This window comes from Embiotoca jacksoni, unplaced genomic scaffold (genome assembly GCF_022577435.1).
Source record: "Embiotoca jacksoni isolate LCO1_2020_lvr unplaced genomic scaffold, fEmbJac1.0.p SCAF_41, whole genome shotgun sequence".
Lineage (NCBI taxonomy): Eukaryota > Metazoa > Chordata > Actinopteri > Embiotocidae > Embiotoca > Embiotoca jacksoni.
The window spans coordinates 1,059,415-1,085,959 of NW_027185394.1; the positions used below are offsets into that span (position 1 = coordinate 1,059,415).

Sequence of the window (26,545 nt, forward strand, 5' to 3'; positions counted from 1 at the left end):
TTCTTGTTACATATGTTTATTTTTTAAAAATGTTAATTTAATTTCTGTTAATAAAGTTAAAAACAAAGTGAGGCCCGAACGATACTGTAGTTTTGGGGCTAACGTCGATATAAATATTGGGGAGTTAAACAAATTTCAATATCAAAATAGCTCTTAATATTTATATATTAGATATCCTGTAAAAACGGCAAATAGAAAACACAAATATTTTGCAAACGGCCCCTCAGATGTAGTTTTCAAACACACATAAAGGGGAAATTTAAATTTATATTTAAAAATATACAAAAACCCCCGCAAAAACAAAGAATAATTTCAACGTCATCTATTTTGAGCTTCCTGTTCTGGAAAAAAAATACAAAAAAGTTAATATCTGTACATATCAACCAATAAATACACCATCAGGCTCTGAACAACAAAACACACTTCGGGACACAAATATAGTAAATATGAATAAACATAATAAACATTTTAGGAGGTAGTTTCTGTGAAGTTTGGGGCGTTTTTGCTTTAAAAAAAGAAATACTTAATAATCTATTAAATATAATATATAGAGAGAGCGATAGACGCAACCATGATTTAATTAATTAAGTTACAGTAAAGATTTACGATTAATTTCATTTATTGACCTGCAAATATGCAACATGTTGCTTCACGGAAAACAAAATATATAGATATGTATTTTTCTTCATGCATGTCATCTTTAATACACGTAACATCTTTATGATGTCAAAATAAAAGACAGAAACGGACATACAGTATATTCCAGTTTGTTTTTAAAAATCACATTTCGCTGTCATACACCAACTTCACCACACGGCGGCAGCATTTAGTCACTGTAGAGGCTGCAGCTCATCAGAGGGACCAACAAGGACGAGGCAGATTTCTTCCTTATCCCATCACTGAGACGGCTCTGTTTCGAGGTCAAAGGTCACCGAAGAAGGTAAAAAAAACCAACCCTCATGAATGGAGAAGTGAATGTTCGAATGGGAAAAGAAAAAATATACTGCGTATCCAAACAAATATTTTTCGGTCCCACATTTTAATCTGAGGCTTTTACTGGAGAGGTAATTATAATCAACCTCATCAGAACTAAAGTGCTGTAATTACTGTGTTTAACCACTCGGAGCTCTTACAATGACGACGACAGGCCGCTACGAGTGTCGTCCCCGCAAACCACCGCAGAGACCGGCGGACACGACCGACAGCTGCTCAGCTTCACAGCTGCAGAAAGAATTAATGGGAGTTAAATGAAAGATTTATGTTCCAGTCAAACGTTTTCGAAGCCTCCAGTTCAGATTCTGTCCGTCACCATCTTTTGCTAGTTCGGTGCAGGAAGTGACCATATTTGGACGAGCTGGGGGAGGAGCCAGCAGTGGATCTGACAGATCTGATCGGAAACCTGACGATACTACGTCCCGCCCACCGATAGCTGTAACCTGTCAATCAAACAGACACGCCCCCAAAAACAGGTCTTCTTGAATCTTCTTTTCTAATGAATGAGGGATTATTTTCAGATGGACCTCCAGAAAACTAATAAGAAGGAGTGACTTTAGCTAACAACACCGAGATAACTGATGGACACATTTTATTCACTTTGGATTTGATGAGAGAAGTTGAATGGGAGTCTATGGAGCCGGTGGCTTTTTGGAGCCGACCTCTAGTGGCACTCGCTGGTATTGCAGCTGAAGACAACATCAGAAAAAAAGCAGCATGTGGTACGAATACTGTTATATACAGTCTATGTTTGCGAACTGTCGTAACCATTTTGTTTTGCTTTTTGAACCAGAAGTGACCATATTTGAATGAGAAGGGGAGGAGCCAAGGGTGGCTTTTACTTTTTTGTGTGCAAAATTTTCTGTTTGTTAGCTTTGGTTGTCAGACTGTCAATTCTGAGTTTTACCATCTGAAAACGTCTTCGCTGCAAAACCACCTGAACTGTGTCGCCATGGCAACAGGGTTCTCCAACACGACAACACAACCTGGAGAGAGGCCTAGAAAGTGCATGGTTTGATCACCAGTGCTTTTTTTCACGGTTTTCTTTGGTCCTTTATATAGTTTTATAGAAATACCTGTTTAAAAGCAAATGTATTTATATTCTGGTCTAAACCTTCGTTTTATGAGCCGAGGTGCAGCGTCCGACTCGGTGCTGCAGGTTTCCGATCAATCCCGAGCTCGGCGTTCGGCCTGAAACCACGTTCACCAAACAGTTCACACAAACAACGGCAACGGTCGTACTTCAGCTTTTTATTGTTCTGAGAAAAAAAACAATACCAAGTAAAAAATAAATTACTTCCTTGGTTTTTATTCTTAAACAAGCTGCTCTCCTCGCAGACCTGAAGGCCTCAGAAACACTGAACTCAGGAGACGTTTGGGGGAAAAGTTGAAAAGCAAAACTGTTTGGGGACCAAATGGATTTCACTGAGAGACGACAACATCACAAATAAATGCGTCTTTCCAGCAGCTGAAAATAAGTGTAAAGAAATCAAACACATAAATTAATTCAAACTCGTTTTTTTCAACTTCAAATAGAAGCTGTTGTCTTCTTGTGTCGGATAATAAAGATGTAACGGAGATGTTTCGTTTTGGGGTTCAAGTTTGGCTTAAATGAGCTTCCTGTTGAAGTCAAAATTTAAAGACAGTGAGAAAGTAAACATTATTAATAAAAAAATTTTTTTAAAAAAGAACAGAAAAAAAATCGAATCTTTGTTAAATTTACCGCCAAAATTCGGCCAAAGTTCAAAGTACGAAGAAATATAATCTCTGTTAACGTAAACGATGACGCCAACAGAGTTCACTTTGAGCTTAATACTGCAACAATAACGGCACTAAAAGAACCAAATCCTCTTTATATGCAACAGAAAAATACGTCTTGTGGCTTTATGGGATTAAAATGTGATACATCGACATAAACAAAAAAATCATGCAAAACTTCGTATAAATAACTTCTGAAGCTGGAAACTGAAAACAAAAGGAGGTAAACAACAAAAACAGCAACAACAAACCAACAGATTACAAACATCTCAAGGAAATAATTCGTTTTTTTTGGTATAATCAAAATCTTTTCGTATGTTTTTATTTTAAAAGTAAAAATCTTCCGATGCTAACGGGGGACGAGCTAACGTAACAAAAATACTCGGTTGTCGTACTCGACCACCAGGAGGCACTTTTAAAAAAAAGGAAAAAAAGAAAAAGGAAATTAGAACCTGAAAGAGGAAGAAGAAACTGGAGACGGGACCGCCTCCGTTTCGCCGATGAACAGGAAACAGGAAGTTCACCTGGTGGACGAACGAGGCGAAAACAAACGACAGGAAACTGTTTGGCTAGCATAGAGGAGTTAAAACAGTCCCAACCTGACCCCCCCCCCCGTCCCACCCAACCCCCCCGTCCCCTCTACGATGTCCGTAAGAAACCCTCCTCATCAGGCACTTGTTGATTTGTCCGTAACGGCTCCGATATCCGCCGCCCAATCAGAAAGCGGCGCTCCGCTCGCGTCCCGCCTCAGTTAGTTGGCGCCGTCGCTCCTCCGGTCCGTCTCCTCTTCGAGCCGACTCGGTCTCCGTCGGCCCTCGACGCTGCGAGCGCTGCGAGCGCTGCGAGCGCTGCGGTGCACGTCGCCGAGCGCGGGGGTCGTCGGGCGACACGGGGCGCGGCGCCGGGTAGTTGGGCTGGTAGTAGCGGTACGGGTCGTCCTCCTCCACCTCGCCGTAGTTCTGGAAGACGTTGGACGGCAGTTGGACTGCGGGGACAGCGCCGACGTCAGTGAGATCCTCGCCCTCTGCGTTGTCGTCGTCACCCGACCGACCCGGCAGCGAAGCCAAAGCAGCACCGGCGCCCAAAACCAAGATGGCCGACCGCCCACCCCAGCCACCACAGGAAGCGATCGTTTTGGAGCGGCGCGTCGGGTTTTAGTTTTTTGGGGTTAGACGGGGAATCGGGTAAAAGAAGGAAGGAGGCGGGAGACAACAGACAAGGACAAGGACAAGGGTTACCGAGGGTTACCGAGTCGGGGTTGGCATGGTTACGGACTGACAGATACCGAAAGCAGTTTGGAGGAAGTTTAAGGACAAACAGCTTCAAAACTAACAGTTAGAAGAAGCGACAATGTTTTGAGTTTAATGTGGTGAGTATTAGATCTGTTATCGATCAGATGACAATCAAACCGTCGCACTTTACGTGGTTTTATGTTTTCAAGTTGCATCTTTAAACGTTAAAGATTTCTTCGTACGTAAAACGTGCAAAATATATGTCAAAGGTTGTCGTGCAGATGAGTTTTTGTTTTGTTTTTGTGTGTGTGTGTTACAGGAGTTTTTATTGAGTCAGTGAAGCCTGTGAATTAAAACAGAGGCACCAGATGATCATAATCGAGAAGGAAAAAGTGAGGAGATCGTGTCAGTTTACAGGAAATCTGGATTATTACGATATTCCACATTTTTCTGATTCCAAAAATATTTTTCTCGAAAAAGGACTAACAAAAGAATCATCCGAATGTGGATTAATCCCCAACAAATTACTCTTGATGGAGCCATAATCTAGTTTTTTTTGTCCATTTCATGTCATTTTTTTTTTTGGAGAACCACGTATCTCTAAAAAGATAAGAAAGTCAACAAACCCAACAAAACACACGTCGGTTTTTCAGCTTTGTGACATTTTTACAGTGTATACAAGAAGTCTTTTTTTTTTTTTTACACATTAAGGAAATAAATCCCTTCAGTTTATCAGAACATTTTTAAATCAGCAGATTTGGAGATACGTGTTTTTTTCACGAGACAGGAAGAAGATGACAAAAACTAGTTTAGAAGCTGAAGTGAAATAAAAAAGTTCAAGATAGTTTTTTCTCTGATTCAGTAGGGTGGAAGTATAAAGTTGAATTAAAAGTGGAAATACTCACGTAAAGTACAAATAAAACAGAGCAGTTACAGTTACAGTCCATCGCTGCCCCCCTGTGGCTCATTCAGTAACTACACTTCTATTTCCTCCTGTTTGTTTGCAGCAGTTTTGTTGTTTACATGATATGTTTGTCAGGAATCAGACAAACATGTTAGTTTTAGTCTTTTCCTGGGATTTCATGACAATTAGCAAAAACATAGAATATCAATGTTACTTTCAGAAATAATTGTAATATTTGCTTAATAAATGTTTTCATTGTTATTTAATCTGCAAATTATTTTCTTGATGAATAAAGTGATTAATAAAGTCTCTATAATTCAATATACAGTGAAAAATTCATTCTTTGTTTGACTGACAGTTCAAAAACATTCACTTTACCGACACGTTCGACAAAGAAAAGCAGCAAAACTGCACATTTTAGAGGCTTCAATCAGGAAATGTTTGATATCTTTACTTAAGTATCTACTAAAAATAAAGATTCTGTTATCGAAATTATTTTTTATTTTCATTTAATTCCAATATAATATTTGTGGTTGGGGCGAATCGGCTGATGTCACTGACACCACCTCCATCACCTGCAGCAGTTAGAGCGTCTAAAGTTTTTTTTATTGTGAACACAGCTCAGTCGTCACGGAAACGCTGCGCGGCGACAAACGGCGGCGGACAGACAGACAGAGACAAGAGACACAGGAAGGATTACGACATGCGGACGCCACTCACATGACGCCCCTGTGTGACCTTTAACCTCCACACACACACACACACACACACACACACACACACACACACACACACACACACACACACACACACACACACACGAGGCGACCACCATCATGCACTCAGCGGGTGAAGATGACTCCTGCAGGGTTTTCGGGTGCTGATTTTTAAAAAAAAATTTTTTTACATGTACGTGAATGTGGAGCTGTCAGAATGTAATTTCCCATGAGCCTTTGCCTGAAACAGAAATCACCTGCAACTTTTCATGTGATTTAAATTATTTTGTATTTTTTTTTGCAAACTAATTTGTACGGTTTTAATCAGCGATGTGAAAACCCTCCACGGAGCATCTTGATGGAGACGGACGACACCGACAGGTTCGACACCACGCAGAAGGAAAAACGTTGAGGTGCAGAGTTCACATGGGATTCGGGAACTTAAAGGTCAAATCACCCGTTTCATCGCAAACATAAAGCCCGTGGGCCAAGTTTGGGCCGCGCCCTCATTGTTTTGGGTCACGTCTGACAAACTCGTACTTTTTCATACTTCTTAAATGCTGTTAAAATACAAACTATAATGACGACGTGCTAAAATTTAGAATTATTTACACATTTTCAGTGTTTCACTTTCTGATTTCAAGTTTTTGCATATAAAAAGCAGCGTTTTCTATTTGATTTCAAACCTTTTTGGTTTAGCTCAGATTAGCGTAAAGACAAAAAAAAAAAATAGGAGGAAACAGTTCGACCGTTTTTTTTTTGGTCCACAAACAAAACTCACCTGTAAATCTCACTAATTAACACGTTGTGTCTCTTTGTTGTGTTTTTACAACAAATCAAGCATTAAAATAGTCATCACCTCCAAAACATCATGACAATACAACTTGATAAAAGTTCATATATATGGATATTTTTTTCCAGGATTTTTCTTGTTTTGGATGATAATGATGCTTTGGATGACACTTCTAAAAGTTTGAGGGCTTTCATGTTTTTTTTTCATGCTATGCATGTTTTTTTTTGGACATTTTGCCACATTGTTGAAGCTAAAGTTGCTTTTACTGCTGAGGTTCCAATTTTTTTTTACCTGTTTGATGTTTCGGGTGAAATGAGCCTTTAAGACAACTCTGAGGGCAAACTTGCAGAAGAAGACACAGATTTGTCTTGAGAGTTTATGTTTTGTTGATGTTGACCATCCAGAACAAACGCAGTGATATTCGAGATCGTGCAGAAACTTCAGCGTCTCAGCAGGTTGAACTGACGTCCGTATCTTCGCTGTGAGAATCTCTGAAAGGCGTCTGACCTTCCAAGAGACACCGAGCGACCTTGTTTAACTCAGCGGCCAAAAGACCAGCGGCGCCGGAAGGCGTTCATGCACACTTCTTTCTGATCAAACTAATAACTTCATTTGGACCCTACGTACCTCCGACATTGTAGCCCACGCAGGAGTTCTGGTCGCAGTAACCCGGAGGTCCCGCGGTGCCGACGGGTCCGGGGACCCCGGGTCGACCGGGGGCTCCGGGGTTTCCGGGTCGCCCCGACGAACCCTGGCTGCCGGTTCGGCCTTGTCCTTGAGCACCTGAGAGGAAGACGAGGACAATTTCAGAGGATAAAAGTGCAAATCTAGACAATGTAGTTCGAGCCGGGTCCGGACCGATTTGGTTCCGACCTTCACCGATGGTCCTGAACTTTGAGTCGAGACTGAAAGAAAGAGATCTTGGAGGAAAATGTCTGAAAAGAGTTTCCTCTGCAGGGTTCAGCCTTCGAGACGAGAGCTCCGACATCCGGAGGGAGCTCAGGGCTCTGGTTTCGGACCTGGTTCTGGTTCGGTTTTGAACCTTCATTTTGGGACCAGTTTGAGACTTGATTTTGGAGCATCTTTTTTCAGGTTTAGGACAAGTTTCAGTTCTGGTTTCAAAGCTGGTTTCAGACTTTGTGTAGGACTAGTCTAGGGCTAGAAACCAGTCTAGTTTCTATCCTGGTTTGGGACCTGCTTTTGGGACTAGATCCAGACTTTGTTTAGGACTTTTTATTTGGACCTGATTTCAGACTGTCTCCAAGATCTCGTGGTCTGGGAACGCCTCGGGATCCTCCAGGAGGAGCTGGAACATGTTGCTGAGGAAGAAGGAGGTCCGGCCTAACCTGCTGCCACCGATGCCGGACCTCGGACACGAGGCAGGAAATGGAAGGACGCTTTTTCTTTCACTATTTAGGCGACATTTAGCACTTTCTTCTTCACATTAATACCATTGTCAAACAAATCTGTAAGAATTATGTGGAAATCCAGCTTGGAAACATCGTACGATGCAGCTCTTTTAATTTACCGGGAGGTCCTGGAGGTCCTCTGGGTCCTTGGACACCAACACCCGGAGATCCCTTCTCGCCCTTCTCTCCTAGTTGACCTGGACACGCAGACAACAAATAAAACAGTGTTGTAAGATGCTGTAAACAGCACAGAAAACCTTTAGATTACTGCATGTACAATTTGTTCGGCTCGCTGCTCAGGTGAGCCCCCTACAGGCGAACATTAGTACTTTTAGAAAGTCAATCTTTTTATTTAATTGGTGTTTTTCCCCTCAGTATTAACATATGAAACTTTCAGCTGTCAGGATGTTCAGCCTGATTTAGTCTAGTAATAATCCCCGTTGGTCTTGTCGACGTCTTACCTCTTTCTCCCGGTTGCCCGTTTTGTCCGTTCTGCCCTGGGAAGCCAGGTCTTCCCGGGGGTCCCTGTTCTCCCTGGGGACCCGGGTTTCCCTGTCGGCCGGCCTCTCCGGGGGGTCCGGGCACTGTGCGGATGGACACCGGTGGACTGGGCGCCTGGTTCAGGATGGAGTTGTAGCGCGCCATGTGGCCTGGAAACAGGAGGACCAATGAATTTTCTACAGTCCCAGAAAATGGAAGGACTTAAAGGAACATCTTGGTCGGAGCATCTTTTTGGACCGCATGCATATTAGGCAGCAGTGTTTAAAAAGTTTTGGCTCCCTGGTTTGCAGCATCAGGCTGGAGAGAAAATACCTAATGAGGACTTGATAAACCAGCTGTTGCTGTAGATCCTTTCAGAGATGTAATACACTTGTAATTAGATAATAATCTGACTTATAATTGCAGAATAATTATAAACTCCATCATCCTCCCTGAAACTCAGAAAATACTCTGGTTTGCACTTCTACTGAAAGTCGTAGCGTTTTTTTTTTAACTCACTTTGGATGAGCTGCTCACAGACCTGCCTGGCGATGGCCTGAACCGACGCCGCCGACTGGAGGTCACCCTGAAGACACACACACAAGCAAGAGTTCTGTTTATTTACACCATTTTGTATTTATCGACACACTGTCGTACATGCAGAATGTCACAGTTCACCGTGAGAATGAATGTTTGTTAAATCAGTCATTTTATGAATGGAGTTTGGTTCCCGAGCCACTGAAACCAGCCATTTATCTGCAGCTGCTGTGTCAAATGAGTATTTACCGACACGCTCGAGTTATTTAAATCCAACCGTGCCGGGAAAAAAACCAAAAACCTTTAATTTTTCATTTCACTGGATAATCACACTTAATCACACTCATTTTATTCATCTGCTGGGCTTGAAGTTTCTACGCTCGGATCAACGGGAGCCTAAAATGAGCTTCCAGAGCGAGGAGGGAAAGTTTGCCGGGGTTAGTCATGAAAATAGTAATCATAAATGCTGCGCTTTGACTGACTGCACCAAATTCTGCTAGTGGCTGGAAACTGGGGTACAAAAAGAAAAAAAGAAAGAAAGAAAGCAAACTGTGGAAAAACAACTGCTGACAATTTTTTTTCCCCAAAGAAAGGTGAGCATCGTATGGCTGTCGGTAGCGTTGGAACATTTCCCCGTCGCCTGACGGTCACGATGAATGGATTGATGTGCAAATTTGTTGGCCAAATAAACGTGTTTGGAAACCGCTTATAAAACCTTTTATAGTTTACCAGATTTTAATTAAATTTCATAATATCATGTCATGAAATACCAAAAAAACCTGCTGCCTTAAAATAAAAAATTGAGGCCATGTTAGTTTGTTCAGCCTTGAATCCGATATGTGCAGTAAACGGTGGAGTTTTATTTGAAGTTATTAAGTTTACTTTGTTTGGATTTGTGTCTGTTGGCCAGGAAACCAATGGTGGATAAAAAAACAAACAAGTGTTTTCTTTTTCTGCCAACCTCCCACAAACTCCAACTGTTTGCCTTGTTTACCCTCAAATATCCAAAACATAACTGCACATTTTTTTGGTGTAATTGGAACAGTTTTTTTCCCCATTTTAAGCAGATTTGCATCTATTTGTTCTTTTTTTTTTTTTTTTTACAGACTACGCAACTTTTTTCACGCTATTTTTTTTTAAGCAAATCAGCCGTATTCTGTTACCAGGGAATCCGAACATGCCCGTGTCTTAACAGTTATGTAAATGAGGAGCAGGGAAAGTTTGATTATTACATCAACCACTCACCCGTTCACCTTTATCTCCTTTGCCTCCAGGAAGACCCTGCAACAGAAAACAGTTGATTAAAACAAAATAACACAAATCTGAGCTTTAACTGTGTAGAAAAAAGTTGTTTAGATCTTCGTACATTTCTCATATTAAAGATCCAATATTTCATAGTTTTATTATTTCATCTTGATCTCCTTCAGAAGATGTTTTTAAGCACCAGAAACCATCTCAGTGCAGTTTTACATCTCCTCTCTGCAGACTCCACCAACAAACAGGCTGTTCTGTGACTGCGTCTTTAATGTGACCCTCTCTTCTGATTGGCTGACTTCTTTCTGAGTGACACACGTCCAGGCCAATCACGGGAGTTCTTCATTCTTGTACGCTCGCTAGCTCTGCGACAGAATGATGTCAAATAATATCAAAAAGGTTGGACGGTGGACCGCGATGAGGATCGGACGCAGGACGGGAGTGTGTGTGACATCACAAACGGCTCGGTCGCTGAATACGGGGGAATGTGTGACGCATTTTCTCTTTTGACAATTCCACAGTATTTATGTAGCTCCTAGATCTGATTTATAAATGAAATGAAAATCTGAATTTGTATGATAGGGGGACCTTTAAAAAAACATAAATCGTGAAGGGGAGGATTCTTTAGTCAGCTTGAAAATGTTCAAAAATATTGTAGTACATTGTTTCCTGAGTCAAGTATATAGTTTGAATATGCTGCTTGTGTTATGGTGATTTTTTTTCCCCCAAAGCTTTTGCATACTGTATGTGCCACTAAAAAAAAAAATACAAAAAACTTTCATGAACTTTCTATAACCGTAGTAAATTCTCTAATGTTTAACATGTAGAAAGGTAAATATATGCAGGAAACAGATGTGGAGATTTTTTTAAAGACAATAATCAGTTGATGAGGGCTGGCCGCGGTCCGCCCACGCTTCTGTAATTACATGCTTGACAACAAGCGATGAAAAAGCAATTTGTCAACAGTTTGTATCGCCTCCCACAGAATCTGGTTTCATGTTTTTAGGTGCTGCAGTCGAAATGGATGAAGTGAATGCAAAAGTGCCTTAAAGAGCAATACCACCGAGTGCCACCAGGGGCTGGCTCAAAAAAAAAACCTCTGGCCCCCTTGGTTTTTAGAAAACTAATAGGAAGTGGAGCCTTTGGCTTTAGTGAGGGATGGATCTGACACTAAGCCCCGCCCACCTACATTGGCACCTTGACTGCACCACAGGCCTGTCAATCGAACAGACACGCCCCCAAACGTACCGCCTATCTAATGACACTATCATGACTTGTGAAAACATTTACTGACTTTGTACTGCAGGAGAGGTTTTTTTTGGAGCGAGCCCCTGGTGGAGAGAACTTGATGCTTCTTTCAATGGGAGTCGACAGGAGACAGCCCCTAGTGGCACTAAGTGGTATTGGACTTAAATGCGATTCAACAGTGGCTTGATTTTTCAAACCTGAAAGCTACGTCCACTTTTATAAACAGTCTGATGTTGTCAATGCATGAGTTGTAGATTTAATTCCTCAAACTGTACGGCCACATAATTAATATCCACGATTGAAACTCTTTGTTTTACTGAGTTTGATTTTGTCAATAACAACAATGTTAAATACTACAAGGCCTCCAGACTGACAGACTCACCGGTGGTCCCAGTTCTCCGTGTTTTCCCGGAGGGCCGGAGGTTCCCGGGGATCCGGGGGCTCCTGGGGTCCCCTGAAGAGACGGACACATATAAAGAGGAAATCATCTGATTGGTCGGGTACACTCAGTTTCACACTTTATCGTGACCCACTTTGGGGCCATTTTTTGAGTGTGTACGTGGGAAAAAAACAAAAAACAAGGAAAAGTTTCGAGAAAACTTTGTATTTTGTGAACTCTACCGAATTTCTGTTGCTTTTATTTTGAAGCATATATGTTTCCACGTGTCGAAGCGAGCGTCCAGTAGCTGTTTTGCGGTCAGCGTTGCCATGACAGCACCGACCAAAGCTGACGGCGTTAACATTCGTAGACAGTTTTAGGTATTATATCCATTTTTTTTATTTCAAGTTTTCAGCCCTAGTTGCACTTTAATTAGAGTTTATTTAATGTTGTCAAAAGTGTGTGAAAGGATTCACGCTTAAGAAATGTAGTTGCTCAAAAATTTAAAAAAATTTGGATCGTGACTTTATGACGAATAAAACAATTTGGCTCCGAACGGGAAAACCAGGACAAACCGAAACAGCATGTTGTCCACTGCAGACACTTAACATTCAAGATTTAAGCTTTTTCTTTAAAAAAAACAAACCGATGGAAAAAATCTCAAACATTTCCAAACTTTAGTCAGACCTGAAAATAATAAATTCTATAAAATGCGGTGAGTTTAATTTTAGAGTGACAGCGTGTCTCCAGTCGTTTGCTGCCACCGTCGTCAAACATGCAAATATCCACTGTGGTTCCTTCCTGACCTCACAAACAGCCGAGTACTTACTGTTAACAGTCCACTGAATGACGCAGAATCACTTACCATAGTTCCCGGGGGCCCCTGTCTGCCCGGGGGGCCGTCCTTCCCTGGCAGCCCCTGTGGAGGTGAAGGAAGAAAACACTGCATTAATCTCCATCTGTACGCTGATGACACTCAATTTTATATGTCGATGAAACCGGAGGAAAATAATCAGTCAAACAAAAAATCTGAAGTTATTTCACTGTTTATCCAGTCTTAGTTTTCCCTTCCTTCTGTTGGAGGTTTCTTCTGTTAAAAGAGAGTTTTTCCTTCTGTTGGAGGTTTCTTCATGTTAAAAGAGAGTTTTTCCTTCTGTTGGAGGTTTCTTCTGTTAAAAGAGAGTTTGTCCTTCTGTTGGAGGTTTCTTCATGTTAAAAGAGAGTTTTTCCTTCTGTTGGAGGTTTCTTCATGTTAAAAAAGAGTTTTTCCTTTTGTTGGAGGTTTCTTCTGTTAAAAGAGAGTTTTTCCTTCTGTTGGAGGTTTCTTCATGTTAAAAAAGAGTTTTTCCTTTTGTTGGAGGTTTCTTCTGTTAAAAGAGAGTTTTTCCTTCTGTTGGAGGTTTCTTCATGTTAAAAGAGAGTTTTTCCTTCTGTTGGAGGTTTCTTCTGTTAAAAGAGAGTTTTTCCTTCTGTTGGAGGTTTCTTCACGGTAAAAGAGAGATTTTCCTCCCTTCTGTTGGAGGTTAATCTCCATTAAAGGAGAGCTTTTTCCCCCTATTTTATGTGGGAATTGTTGAAATGTTGGTTTTCTCTCTGTAATGTTGCAAAAGTTCTGCTGTAATGTGTTCAGTGACCTGAAGTAACCTGTGTTGTGATTTGGCGCTATATAACTAAAATTTGAATTGAATCTTCCCTTCATTGGCCGCCTATAAAACTGATAATACAGTTTCAGGCTCTGACTTAAAACACTGAACATTCAAAGCTAATCAAAGCTAACAGCTTCACTAGTGTTTTTGTTTCTTTGTAAGATTTTATGGCTGCAGATGAAGCCAGCGAGACATCCCAGGATTCTTTTACAGTTTCGGTATTTGCAGTGTTAACCAGCTGTAGTATCATTGTACGTCGTGACTCACTCTGGTTCCTGCAGGTCCTTCTCTTCCTTGACCTCCGGCTCGACCAGGAATTCCCTGAAACACCAAAGAGGAGAGCAGAGGTCAGGAAAGTCGCGGTCACACCAACTACAACGAGTTTCTGACGGCCGGCGCTAAGCGGTGCCAAACGTAACGCTCGATTGGAAAACCTGCCGATACTACGTCCCGCCCACCGATAACTGTAACCTGACTGTACCTGAGTTCCTTGTTGTCCCGCCTCTCCTTTCTGGCCCCTCTCGCCCGGAGCGCCCTGCGAGGGGAAACAGTAGACAAGTCTTGAGCTGAAGTTGATAACAGTGAGAGACCGACGATGCGGAAGACAGAGGAAGACCAACGTGTGTCCTACCGGGGCTCCGATGATGGCGCGACCGCTGGGTCCCTGTGGCCCCGGGGGTCCCTGAGCTCCGGGTACACCGGTGTCCCCGACGGGACCGGTCGGCCCCTGGAGGAGAACAAGAAGAGCAGATGCAGAAAAAAGGTATGAAATACGCAGGTTTTATTAATGGTGGAAGAGCCAACATACAGAAGGTCCGATTTTACAGGATGTGTTGAGACTAAAATAATTTGTGGAAAATTTTGTGGGAATTTTGCAAAACTTCAAGCTCCCGCAATTATTGTGGAAATTGTTTGAATATGCATTCATTATTATTATTATTTTTGTATGCCCCCCCCTTCCTTCCTGTTTATTCAGTACCAACAACCTCACGTGGTGCTTTTACAAAACACCCTCAACATGCAGATTAATTTACACTTGAGAAAAGAAAACTTTAAACACTAATCTCGTGCTGACTTTAAAGATAACTCGGAAATATATTTGAACGGACTGCAGATGTGGGCGCTGCTGAAAAATCTGATCTTTATCTCGACTCGTCCATATCAAAAAGTTAAGACTTTCCAACCGGGTCTCTTGTGGTGTCGCGTCATTTAACGTCCTGCCAGCTGCTCACATTTATGAACTCGACGTGAAAATCCAGTTAAAGTTATGTACGAGTTTTACAATCTAATAACAAACAGAGTCGTAACGGTTGATTTTTTTTTTTAAGTTGCTTTTGTAAAACCCCCACCCCTCCATCGTGAGTCCCTCCATCAACGCACCAACATGCGACACGTGACCTTCAAACAGCGTCCTATTGGTCGATGAAGCCTAATCTTGGTTGTAACATCTGATAATCTCAAACGATGGTACAGAGGAAACAAAGACGTCAAATGTTCTTCGTACGTGTTGCATCAACGGGATTCATATCAGGTGTTTTTGAGTGTATTAAAATATACTGAAAACAACTCGAATTGTGAAAGAAAACATTTGATAAAAGGTTTTCACGAGTCCAAACGATGATTAAAATACAAACAAATCGAGCACTTACATGGGTGTTTTTAAACTTTTCTGTGATTAAAGTTTGATGGTGTGTCTGTGTGTTTTCCTGCCCTAACTTCCTCAACACTTCCTGTTGAAACCTCACCAGTACGTACAGAATCAGAGAGACAGAGAAACACACACACACAGCAGCAGCAGCATCGGAGAACAAAGTTATATTAACGACTTACAGCCACAAACCACGAGCATCAAAAATCTGCTTCGCAAAAAGAAAACCATTTTGTTTTTGGAAGGATACAAACTGATACAGCTGAGACAAAAAAAAGAAAAATACTTTTCAGTTTCTGCACATCTAAAAAAAAAAAAAAAATGTTCAACATCTACGAGGACCCGAATTCGATGTTAAACGTGACCTTCTGCGAAAGAACCGGAGGGGTGAGGCTGGAGCAGCTGATCGACATCTATGAGAGGGGAGACGCTCAGGATGCTGGTTCGACACCGGATGGAGGTGAGCGTCAAAAACTCTCAAAGAAACTAAAAAAAAAACAACAGTTTTTAAACTTGAGATTTTGCTATGAATCATATTTGTACAAGATAGTGAAAATAAATATTATGTAAATATTTATATTCTAAAATGTTTTATTTCTATCTTATTTTTTTATTGTGTTTGTAATATTTTTCTTATTGTGTGCAGTTTTTTTTTAACTGTGTTTCTATGCTGCTGCGATGACTAAAATTTCCCCACTGTGGGATTAATAACGTTTTATCTATCGATCGATCTAAATATGCTAATAAAACACAATAAAATATCTGCACAAGAGCCTCTACAAGATTTAGCATCAACTTTACAATTGTAACATTCAGTACAGTTCATTTCTGTTTAGAGCTACTTGTGCATTTTCATACTTATATTAATTGAGCATTTTTGCATATTTTTAATTTAAGAACTATAAAATTAAATTTCAATTCTTAAGTTTCCTTATATTCTAATAATTATTCTTTCTTTTTTTTACTAGCTGTTTAGCACAATCTGCATTTCACTGAATTCGTTTTTTTTTATGACATTTATGACTGTCACAATAAGAGCTATAATACTGTTTAATTAATGTCAAAAAAAAATTGTAGAAAGTTCTGCGGGAATTTTGCTAAATTTCAAGCTCCCACAAATACTGTGGAAATTGCTTGAATGTGCATTCATTATTGTTATGATCATTATTGTAAGCCCCCTTCCGCCCCTCTCCTTCCTGTCTATTCAACACCAGCGACCTCTCGTGGTGCTTTTACAAAACACTCTTAACATGGAGATTCCTTTACACTCGAGAAAAAAACCCTAAAGCACTACTCAGCGCTGACTTTTAAAATAACTCTCCCTTCATACTTATATTAATTAAGCATTTTTGTATATTTTTAGTTCAAGAACTATACATTCTTTTTTCAAATTCTTAAATTACGGTATATTCTAAGAATTATTTACTAGCTGTTTAGCACAATCTGCATTTCACTGAATTAGAAATGAATCTGACAGATATGACTTTAGCGTGATGGGTTTTTGTAGGTTGTGATGTTTTGTGACCCAAAACAAAAAAAAAGAACAAATACGCGTAAATGAAATTGTGTTGTTTTGCTTTGCCTCCGTAGGAACGACCCCCCAGAAGCATCTTTCGGTCGTGCAAAGAAACCCTTTCAGAGCTGCTGCACTGACTCTTGGTCTCGTGTGTCTCCTGCTGCTCGTCTGGATTATCGTCCTGTACAACCTCTGTAAGGACTCCACCTTACTTTAGAGGGTAGATCAAAAAGGTTCAGAGGCTTGTTTTTCTTGTTATCTGCAACGATGCTTACCGAGCAGGAAGAAGCAATAAATCTCAAAACTCAGCACCCGTGTTTACGCCCTGGTCACACACACACAAAAAAAGACCACATTTGTGATTTGTGAAACTTGAGCAGAGAAACATCAGATTTAATGTAAAGAAATGTTTTGGGTGGGGTGGGGGTAAAGAGGGTGCAGGGAGACAAATCTCAGTGAATAAGAGGGATGGGGAGGAAAAAAACTAACAGACAGCTAATTTAGCTAAAAACGTGCTAAACTCAAGTTAACAAACAGCTAATTTGCTAAAACTATTGAAGTTAATAATCAGTTGACTATGATAACAAACAAATATAAACAGGTCATTTCTGCTAAATTTGAGTTACCAACCAGTTACCAACCCAACGAGTTTATTACTTCCTCCTGCTCGTCCTGCCGTGCTCCGCGTCTCCGAACTTTGATCGCACCTCGTACATCACGAGTCGCCAAAAACTTTTATGAAATAGTTTTTTCTTTTCACATAACTGCACTGATTTTCTTGGTTTTCACGAGATACAGCAGCCAATTTGAAAGAAAACCAGCTCAAGCTGAACGAGAGTTGCTGCCGGTGGGGAAAAGAAAACCAGACAACCACGAACATTTCAGGTGAGAAATGTTGAACAAGAAACCATCTGAAATTAAACCGTCGTGTCGTGACATGATTTGAAATTGTTTTGATTATTTCTTGAAGAGTGGAAGCTAATTCAAAGCAGTTATTACTACATGTCGCCTGGGAAGAAAAACTGGACGGAGAGCAGGGCGGACTGTCAGAGAAGAGGCGCAGATCTGCTGATAATAAACAACAAAAATGAACATGTAAGTGTCGTGTCTCACGATTAAAGCCATAAACTGTTGTTCTATGATGTTTAAATTGAGAAGTTATGAAAAGTTTTATGAGGAGACAAAGGTCAAAAAAAGCCAAAACACACATCCCGTGTTTTGTATCGTAGTTTGTGTTTCTTCGTTAGTCATGTGGAAATTAGCGTGTCAACAAAACACATACAAAAAAAATAAAATAAATACATCAAAATGTGCATTTACGACTTTTGGTAGCGATTCGGTGTCTAACTAAATTTGTGACAAAAAAAACCAACTGAATTTTCTCCCTATTCAAATGAAAGGGAAATTGTAACTGTGTTTTTTGGAGCCCTTAAAGCTCTGGCATACTTTACAGTTAAAAACGTCATTCAAAGTTTGAACGGGTCACAAAGTTTCAAACTTTCTACTGATTACATTTTTGTTTTGATATAATTTTTTTATGCAATCGCAGTTTAAGTTTTGCGAATTTGTTTTTTGGTGACTATTTTCTGAACTGAAACCAGTGACACACATATGTAACTAGCTATCTGTATGGTGCACAATTACAAAAATAATAATCTAGGCTTTTAATTATCAGGATTTTTTCTGTAAACTGAATAAATATGGAGAGTCCTGGATCGGTCTGGAATCGGTGACATCTCCTGATTGGACCGCCGTTTGGAAGTGGGTGGACGGTTCACGTCCAACATATCGGTGAGAAATTTTACACCTTTTTTTTTAAATACAAAAATTACAATATATGAAGATCATTGCTTAATAGTTAGGTGAAATAAAAAGAAGAAAACATTTTATTCTGAATGTCCTCATGCAATCTAAATCAAAGTAGTTGAATGCAGAAGCGATTGAACCCACTGATCTAGAATCTTGGAAGCAACCGATAATAAAGTCGTCTTCTACCACTACACCACACGAGGGCACCAACGGGCCCATATTAACCATCATACTGTATTAATTAATCCTCAAACTAAAAAAGAAGAAAATATTCACTTGGGTAAAAAAAATTGTTCGTGAAAGACAAAGAAAAAAAAACTAAGAAAAATAGAATTTCTGCCCGGAAAAAAAAGAAGAAAGAAGTCTATGAAGGTATTTTTGTGTCTTTATAATGCAAACAAACAAAAAAAGAAGTTTCGAAAGCAAAAATATATTAACTGACAATAAAATTATTGCATTGCAAACAAATTTGCTCTTTACACTTTTGTCACTTTTGGTCACAGAAATAATAATTTCAGAGCAAAGGTTTTGAATTCGCAGCCAAAAAGTCGCATTTCAGAAGCACAATTCTTAATTGTGTGACCAAAAACTAACAAAACCTTGAGAGCAAATTTGTTTGCAATCCAATAATTTTATACTATTTTATATTTTCATACTGTATTAATTAATCCTCAAACTGAAAAAAACCCAAGTATTCAGTTGGGTAAAAAAAGAAGTAGTTCATGAAAAACAAAAAAAACAAAAATAATTCAAAAGGAGAATTTTTTGCCAGTTAAAAAAAAAAAATCGTACATGAATAATCTGCTGTGTTTGTTCGATAGGGGCTGGAAAAAAGACGTGGCGGTAAACGCCCCGCGAGGTTTAAAAGTATATATTGATCTGGAAGGAAACTGGAACAAAGCGGTGGATGGATTGAAACACTGGATCTGTGAGAAGCAGGTCAAAGCTTCTCAGTGACCTCAATCTGACACGAGCGCCACGAATCTGCCGAAGACTCGTGGTGAAGGTCGTTCAACCTCTCTCTCTCCTCACGCTTACTTCTGTCCTTTTCTTAAAAGATACCGTAATAAAGGCAAACGTGAGAAAAAGAACTGAATGTCATCAGTGAAATGTACAAAAAACCAAAATGTTATAATGAAACTGATGTTTGTTTGTGTGGTTTTTTTTCAAAACCTTAAAGGACCAGCGTTTAGGATTTAGGAGGTATTAGCAGGACTGGAATATAATATTCAATATTCAACCTTCACGAGGAAGTATTCCAGTATTATAATCAACATCAAGACTTGAGTTACAAATGTTTTTTTGACCGCTGGTAGCTGAACATTTGTGATTTCCAATTTTGGGGTCAAATTTTTGGGGCAATAGAAAAAAGTCTATGAAGGTATTTTTGTGTCTTTACCGTGAAAGCAAAACAAAAAACAAAAGAAAAATGTTTTTTGCACCGCAATCAAAACATCAAGTTTGTAATTAAAAATATATAAACTGAGAACAAAATGATTGCGTTGGTCACAGAATTAAGAATTTGAGAGCAACGGTTTTCAATTTGCAGCCAAAAAGTGGAGTTTCAGAAGTCAAATTCTTTTTCAGTGTTTTTCGTTCTCTGTCAGGCAACAGAAAAACAACAACCTGTCACCTTAAACATTTCCTGTTTCTCTTCCAAACTGTGAATGTGTGTGTTGACGTCGGGCTGTTGGCCGACAGAAATCTCCAATCGTCCCCCTTTTTTTTTTTTTTAGCAAAGAGAAAAAACGCACTGAGTTCCTGTTTTCATGCCGACCTGTTTGCAGCTCATGTCAGAGGAGTTACACGTTTTTTATTACACTGACGGCAGCGATCGGTCCGCGAGCATCGCAGCTGCATGAATTAAAACCGGTAGAGTCACAGGAAGACGAGCGCAGACGCTCTTTAAACCGTCTCAGGATGTCCGTCGATATCTATGCTGTGCCAGATTTCTCTAAGAAGGTCCGATACAACAGAAAGGTGCAGCAGGATGCAGCAGAGAGGGAGGACAGGGAGGTGGATATCTACCAGAGTGCGGGCGATATCGGAGATGATGGAACCGATTTTCCACCACAAGAAGGAGGTGAGTGAACGGCGTGACATTAAGACGCTTCAATATGATGTAAAATCATGCTTTCCTGTTCGTGGCATTCAAATCCTGTCCACCTGAACGTTTATGATTTCACCACATGTGATTTCACGTGCAGCAGGTTTCATTTTTCTCCACTACAGGAAAACGTGAAACTGTCACGCCTGGAGAGGCCAAAGCGTGGCCATCTCACGTTTTCCTGTGGTGGAGGTGTGTGTCTATTTCACGCTTTGCCGTGATACCGGGTTGGAGGAGCGAAGATAAAAGTAGTTTGGACAAAGATTTGTAAGACTAGTATGAAGGACAGTAGCTGAACCAAATAAAAAGCTCCAGTTTTAAAGGCTGAAATTGATTTCTGATAGGAAGTGTTTCATTTCTGTTTATTAAAGGATTCTGTTGTTGTTGTTTTTTTTTTCTTTTTGTTTTTTTTACAAATATATTTCAGTGACTTTGAAAATCAACCACCTGCAGACCAAGTTAGAGGTTGAACTTAGAGGTGAGTAATGATTTAAAATACAGTAATTGAGCAAATACAAGATTCATACTTTGCCTTGAAAACCTAAATATTGTTTTATCGTTTTTACTGTTTTATTAATTATTGTTGTTTTTAAGACATGAGAGTCAACAGCATTCAGCTAGAGAGCAGTTATGAAATACTCAGTAAAAATAACAGTCAGCTACAAGAGGAAGTAAAGAAACTGAAGGACACGATTGAAGGTAAGAAAAGTTTTTAACATCAGTTTTACTTTAAAGTAAGATAGAGGAAGATAAATAGTTCATATTCAAGGTTTGATCAGAAAGCTCACTGAGATGGCGGCCAGATTTAAATCAGGCTCATTGTTTGGTAGTTTTAGACGCTCTCTCTCTCTCTCTGAACTTTTTAAACACACATTGTACAAAAATTATAATCAAAGGAAATATTTTAAAACTTATTTTTACGTCACTGATGAAAATTCTAGATTTACTAGAACATGTGAGAACATTGAAAAAGCAGCATAACCAGGTCCTTTCTTTCATCCAGTCATGTTTTAGTTACAAACATCGACAGCTGAAATGAGATCAACTTTTAAAATCTGTCTGATTCAAAGACTTCTGGATATATGAAACACTAAGGAGACGAATTTAGAGAGGAAAATTAAATTATATGGAAATAATCCTTAAAACACGTATATCTTATTTTTTATTTTTCTTTGAATAAAACTAAATTTGAACTTTAGTAATTACTCCAACAACAGTTGAAATTATATTAATTCTTTTTTGGGAGTATTTCAGATTTTTGCGGAAGAGAATTTGTTATTTCTTCTGTATGTTATTAAAACAGAAATACAATAAATTAAGACTGGAAAGAGTTTTTGTCTCCCATGAACTAGGAGTTTGTCCGTGGACTGGGTAGGAAAGGAACGTCCTGGATTGGTCTAAAAGGCACTGATGGAAAATGGACATCAACTGGACGAGAATGGACATGGACATGGGTGGACGGATCACCGCTGAATGAGACGTGAGACACTTTTTTTTGTTTCTATTTCAGATCAGTGAATCAGGAAATAATCCTTCTTTGAATGAACAGCTGATCCTGAACTCTTCATCTGCAGTCTGTGATGAGGTCGAGTTACAACAACTCAGTTTTCAGAAGTCACCATTCAAAAATGTTCAAACTGTCAGCTGCTAAAGTTCAGTTTGTTCAGTTTGTTGAATTATTGTTCTGCACAGTTTGTCCACCCAAACCATGTCAGAGAATACATGTCTCTTCTTCTCTGGTGTTTAGAAAAGTTAAGAACATTTGAGGGAACAAAAATCAATCTGACCATAAGTCCCAGGGACTAATTGAAAGAGCAGCTTTATCAACAAATGTTCCTGCTGGTCAGCTGAGGTACTGCAACAACATCCCTGAAATCCAGACTTCAACCAATAATTTATTCTGATTGACAGCTCTGAAAATTCCCGAAAAATGATATCAAAGGAATCTAGAAAATATTTTAAGACATCTATTTGAAGGAGATAATAATCAGTTTCAGCACACTTTAAGATTATGTTGTTTTTCTTCACAGGTTTTGGCCAGAAGGACGTAAAGATGATAATTACCGGTACTATGCAGTGTGTTGCAATGATCAAGGAGAATGGACTCTAGGTTATTATAGTACTAATAACTGGATCTGTGAGAAATAGATTTCCTGCTCTGAATGACCGAGTGGTGAGAAGTGTTGGACTGATGAACAAAGACTAGAAAAGTGTTCTGCATGATCCTCTGATTCATCTTCTATTATTTTCCTTGTTCATGATGTGCTTTCCATAAGTTCTCATCGTTGTGTAATTCTTTAGTGATGTTGTGGGTCCAACTGGACTGGAGCTTCATGTTGTTGTTTTTACATTGTAAATATTTGATCTGGTTAGTTTTGGTTTCACGTTGCAGTTTTAGAGCGTTTTTCACATCCCCAGAGAGGGTCAATGAGATGAAAAAGAAGAAATATAGAAAACAGAATGGAAAAGGGAAACTCAGGGATTCATTCAGGATGAAGATAACTTCAATTACAGCCAGCAAAAGCACCGAGAACACAAAGACCTGACTAACAATCAAAAAGGAACCGATCACCTGTGTTACTAACAAACTACACTCAGACACAACAGGTGTCGTCATCACCTTCATCCTGTCATCATCATCTACTTCTGGTTGTCATGACGAACATGATCTGTGTTTTCCTATACTTGACATTGATTGGTTTGTAGACGGTGGGCGTCTGATGTCATCAAATAATTTGTAACTTTCAGTATTTTAATGTATTTTTTTTTAAAATCATTTCCATTGTAACAGGCCCTTTAGTGGTGAAATCATAATGTCGTTAAATCATATTTTGTGATAGAGATGATCTAATATTTTGTTCCACAGCAACATATGTTTAAGTAGTGGAAGACAACAAGAAGCACATGAATGTAAAACCACATGGACACATTTCAACATATTTAATAAGCTGTAGTTGTGCAGGCGTGGACTCACAACACGAAACATCGGATCCCCAGATAAGAGGATTTACTGATGACGCCACTGAGGAGACATTTCACCCTCCATCCTTCTGCTAACTTGATGTAATGACATGATGTGTGCTAAACTGGTGTCGTTTTTGTTGTTAACAGTTAAAAAGTTTATAAAGAGTTTAAAATACTGGTGATAAAATAAAAAACAACCAATTGTGTTGTTACACTTCCGGTGTGTCGTCAAATATTTTGTTCTGTTTCCTTGTTTTTAGCTTTGATGTGAGCGTGGATGTCGAGATAAATCAGATAAATAAATACGACCAAATTAAAAACACGTCTTCCTTCGTCTTCATTTAAATTTAGTTTGATGCATTTTTTTGCAGGAATAAACTGATTGTTATGGAGTGTTTGTATAATAACTAAAATTGGACCATATATTCATTTACACTGTGATATTATTTGGCATCTTAAAGTTTGAAATATTTAGTTTCAGATCTGGCTTCACTACAGTTCAGTAAAGTACGATAGAGGTTTTGATTTTCTTCACTTGACTTGTAGTTGACGCAAACAACACCTCAGTGTTCACACAGAATGATCTGATTTCAGATTTTTAATGAATTACTAAATGTCCCCTGAAAGGACAACATTACAAACTCATGACATTAATGAACTATTTCAACTCTTATTCAAAATGTTGCTGTAAAAGAAAAACGCCTCATACATCTGGTTCTTTCTATGGTTCGGTTTCAACCTTCAACATGGCGGTTTTATCAGCACCATGAAGAAGGAAATCCTGTCTGAGCCGAGCCGCTCACGGAGTTTAACGCCGAGGCCTCAGTCAGGAGATAGAAACAGGATAACGAGTTTCAAACTCACGAGCTGCAGCTCGTATCTGATCCTGAGTAGAAGCTACTCCTGGTATCAACACGAATCTCCTCATCGGAGGAGCGAGGACGGTCCTGCGTTTGCGTAAAGCGCCGTCGGTCAAAGATTGTTTTTCAAATGTGCTCTCGACATTAAAAACCAGCACATTTCAGGTAAATGAAAAATGATCTGTGAGCGTTTTTATTCACAGTTTGAGTCCTCAGTGATTCCTCGCCGTCGTCGCTGCACGTAACGGTTACCGTGCCAGAAACATAGATGTGCTGCGTGCACCTCAGTGCTTGTGGTTTGTGGTTTGCGGTACTTCCTTGACCCTCCCCGTTTCAAAGAAGTTACTCGAAGGGAAACGACCAAGAGAGGCGTCAGCTGGCTTACTTTAGAGTTGCAGCTTCTTTCACCTCTCAGGATGTCTGCTGATATACAAGCGCCAGGTTTGACTTTGAAGGTGAAATACATCAGAGGGAGGGAGGGGGGAAACCAGGAGAGTCGGGGGGAGGTCTACGAAAACCAGGAGAGTCGGGGGGAGGTCTACGAAAACCAGGAGAGTCGGGTGGAGGTCTACGAAAACCAGGAGAGTCGGGGGGAGGTCTACGAAAACCAGGAGAGTCGGGTGGAGGTCTACGGCGTGCCGACACACAGTCAGACTGACGTCGAGTCCACAGCAGTCAGTAAGTATGAAAAACAGGAAGATGATGCAGCGTTCATGATTTGCAAAAAAAATCATCTCAATTTAACAATTCTTTGAAATGAGGAACACACAGCGTCCCAAATGTTTTGTGGAAATGGGTCTGTAATTTATTACCACTTTAGCAGAAGAGCATAACCCAAGCAACACATGATCCAGGATCTCCGATGTCCCAAGTACTAAGAAAGATAAGTTTTGATGCACGGTGTCTCCGTAGGACCACGAAGCCACCGTGAAGCTGTCAGAAGAGGCCACTGCAAGTGTGCTGCTACTGTCAGCATGCTGGGAGTTCTGTACCTCCTGATACTGGCTGGGATCTTCACGCGCTGTGAGGAGCACATTCAAATTCTACAATTACCTGCAACTCAACACTGAACATTACTTTACAATTTAACCTTTTTTTCTTGTTTGTTCTCACCAGATGTTGGATAAAGAAAATCTGATGACAGAGAAACAAGATCTGATGACACAAAGAGATCAGCTTATTGTGAGTCTGAGCCAGATGCAAACCAGAAACATCAATCTCAACTTAGAGAGAGACGAGCTCCAGAGAGAGTTCAACCAGTTGACCAGACTATACAATCCAGGGATTAGAGGTGAGTGTGAATATTAAACGAACAGATTTGGGAGTCAGTCTGATGTCAACATGACGGTTGTTTCTCTGTTTTTGTTTTAGGTGCGCTCGGTTTAAATTGACAGGTGGTCGCTTGGATCTATTCCTCCCTTGTAGTGTCTCGCTCTGTCATGTACATGCAGTCATGTTGTGTAATCAATAGCAGTGACTGTTAGAAAGCTTTGTACTTTTTGACATTATGAACATTAGTGTGAAATAAATTTCCTTGATGTATTTGTTTTCTAACAAAATCACGTATAAATACAGTCATGTTGTAGATTCACAGGTACTGACTGACAATAATACTAAAACTTTTTTTATTGATTTTTCATGCAATTCAAATTTAAGTGGGAACTGATAACAGAAAATGTAACAGTTATTTGTAATAAATTTAAAGATGCTTAGCATTATTTAAAAAGAAAGTGAAATCCATGTGAAATGTAAATTTATTTTTTACAGTTAAATGGGGAAACAGTTGATTTTGACCCATTTTTTAAATATAAACCTGGTCTACACATTTTGTTTAAATCATATTTAGGATGTAATACTTTGTGTTATTTTCCAAGTGTTGGTTTAAGTGTTTGGTGTTGTTCTGTCTGTGGTTTTAGCTTAGATGTGAGGAAATGATGATGCAGAGATAAATCATATATAATTCAACACATGGCAACATTTACAAGTGATGTCGTACATAACCCCTGCTAAATAAATAATATCAAAATAAAAACACTTCTTCATTTGTGGACATGCTGATTTCAGTTTTATGTATTGTTTTGTGGGAATAAACTGATTCATAGAGTTATAGTACAACCCCATTTACAAAATGTTTAATAAAAACAGAATGCTATTATTTACAAATCCTATAAACCCATATTTAATTGAAAATAGACCAAAGATATTATTGGATGGCGGTGATTGTGTAAATCGATGTAAAAAGAAGAGGTGATGCAACACAGTTGTGCCAACTTTTTTGAGGCGTGTTGCCGT

At 39.6% G+C, this 26,545-nt stretch overlaps 2 protein-coding genes across 2 annotated transcripts in view; one reads left to right on the forward strand and one right to left on the reverse strand.

Annotated features, from left to right (window-relative positions):
* Positions 1-3,390: 3,390 nt before the first annotated feature.
* The window catches only part of LOC138209848 (collagen alpha-1(XIV) chain-like), a 118,595-nt gene continuing 95,440 nt past the window's right edge, over positions 3,391-26,545 (reverse strand). Inside the window, 11 exon segments of the mRNA XM_069168640.1 lie at positions 3,391-3,775; positions 7,024-7,179; positions 7,925-8,002; positions 8,267-8,455; positions 8,805-8,871; positions 10,068-10,103; positions 11,707-11,778; positions 12,569-12,622; positions 13,617-13,670; positions 13,831-13,884; positions 13,981-14,076. Coding sequence (XP_069024741.1) covers positions 3,468-3,775; positions 7,024-7,179; positions 7,925-8,002; positions 8,267-8,455; positions 8,805-8,871; positions 10,068-10,103; positions 11,707-11,778; positions 12,569-12,622; positions 13,617-13,670; positions 13,831-13,884; positions 13,981-14,076 — 1,164 coding nt within the window. The 3' untranslated portion in view covers positions 3,391-3,467.
* On the forward strand, positions 15,145-19,729 carry LOC138209849 (killer cell lectin-like receptor subfamily B member 1B allele C). Its single transcript, XM_069168641.1, has 6 exons — positions 15,145-15,457; positions 16,588-16,707; positions 17,312-17,398; positions 17,484-17,608; positions 18,189-18,304; positions 19,144-19,729. Exons 1-6 carry the CDS (start codon positions 15,319-15,321, stop codon positions 19,277-19,279), a joined length of 723 nt encoding a protein of 240 aa, XP_069024742.1. The 5' UTR covers positions 15,145-15,318; the 3' UTR covers positions 19,280-19,729.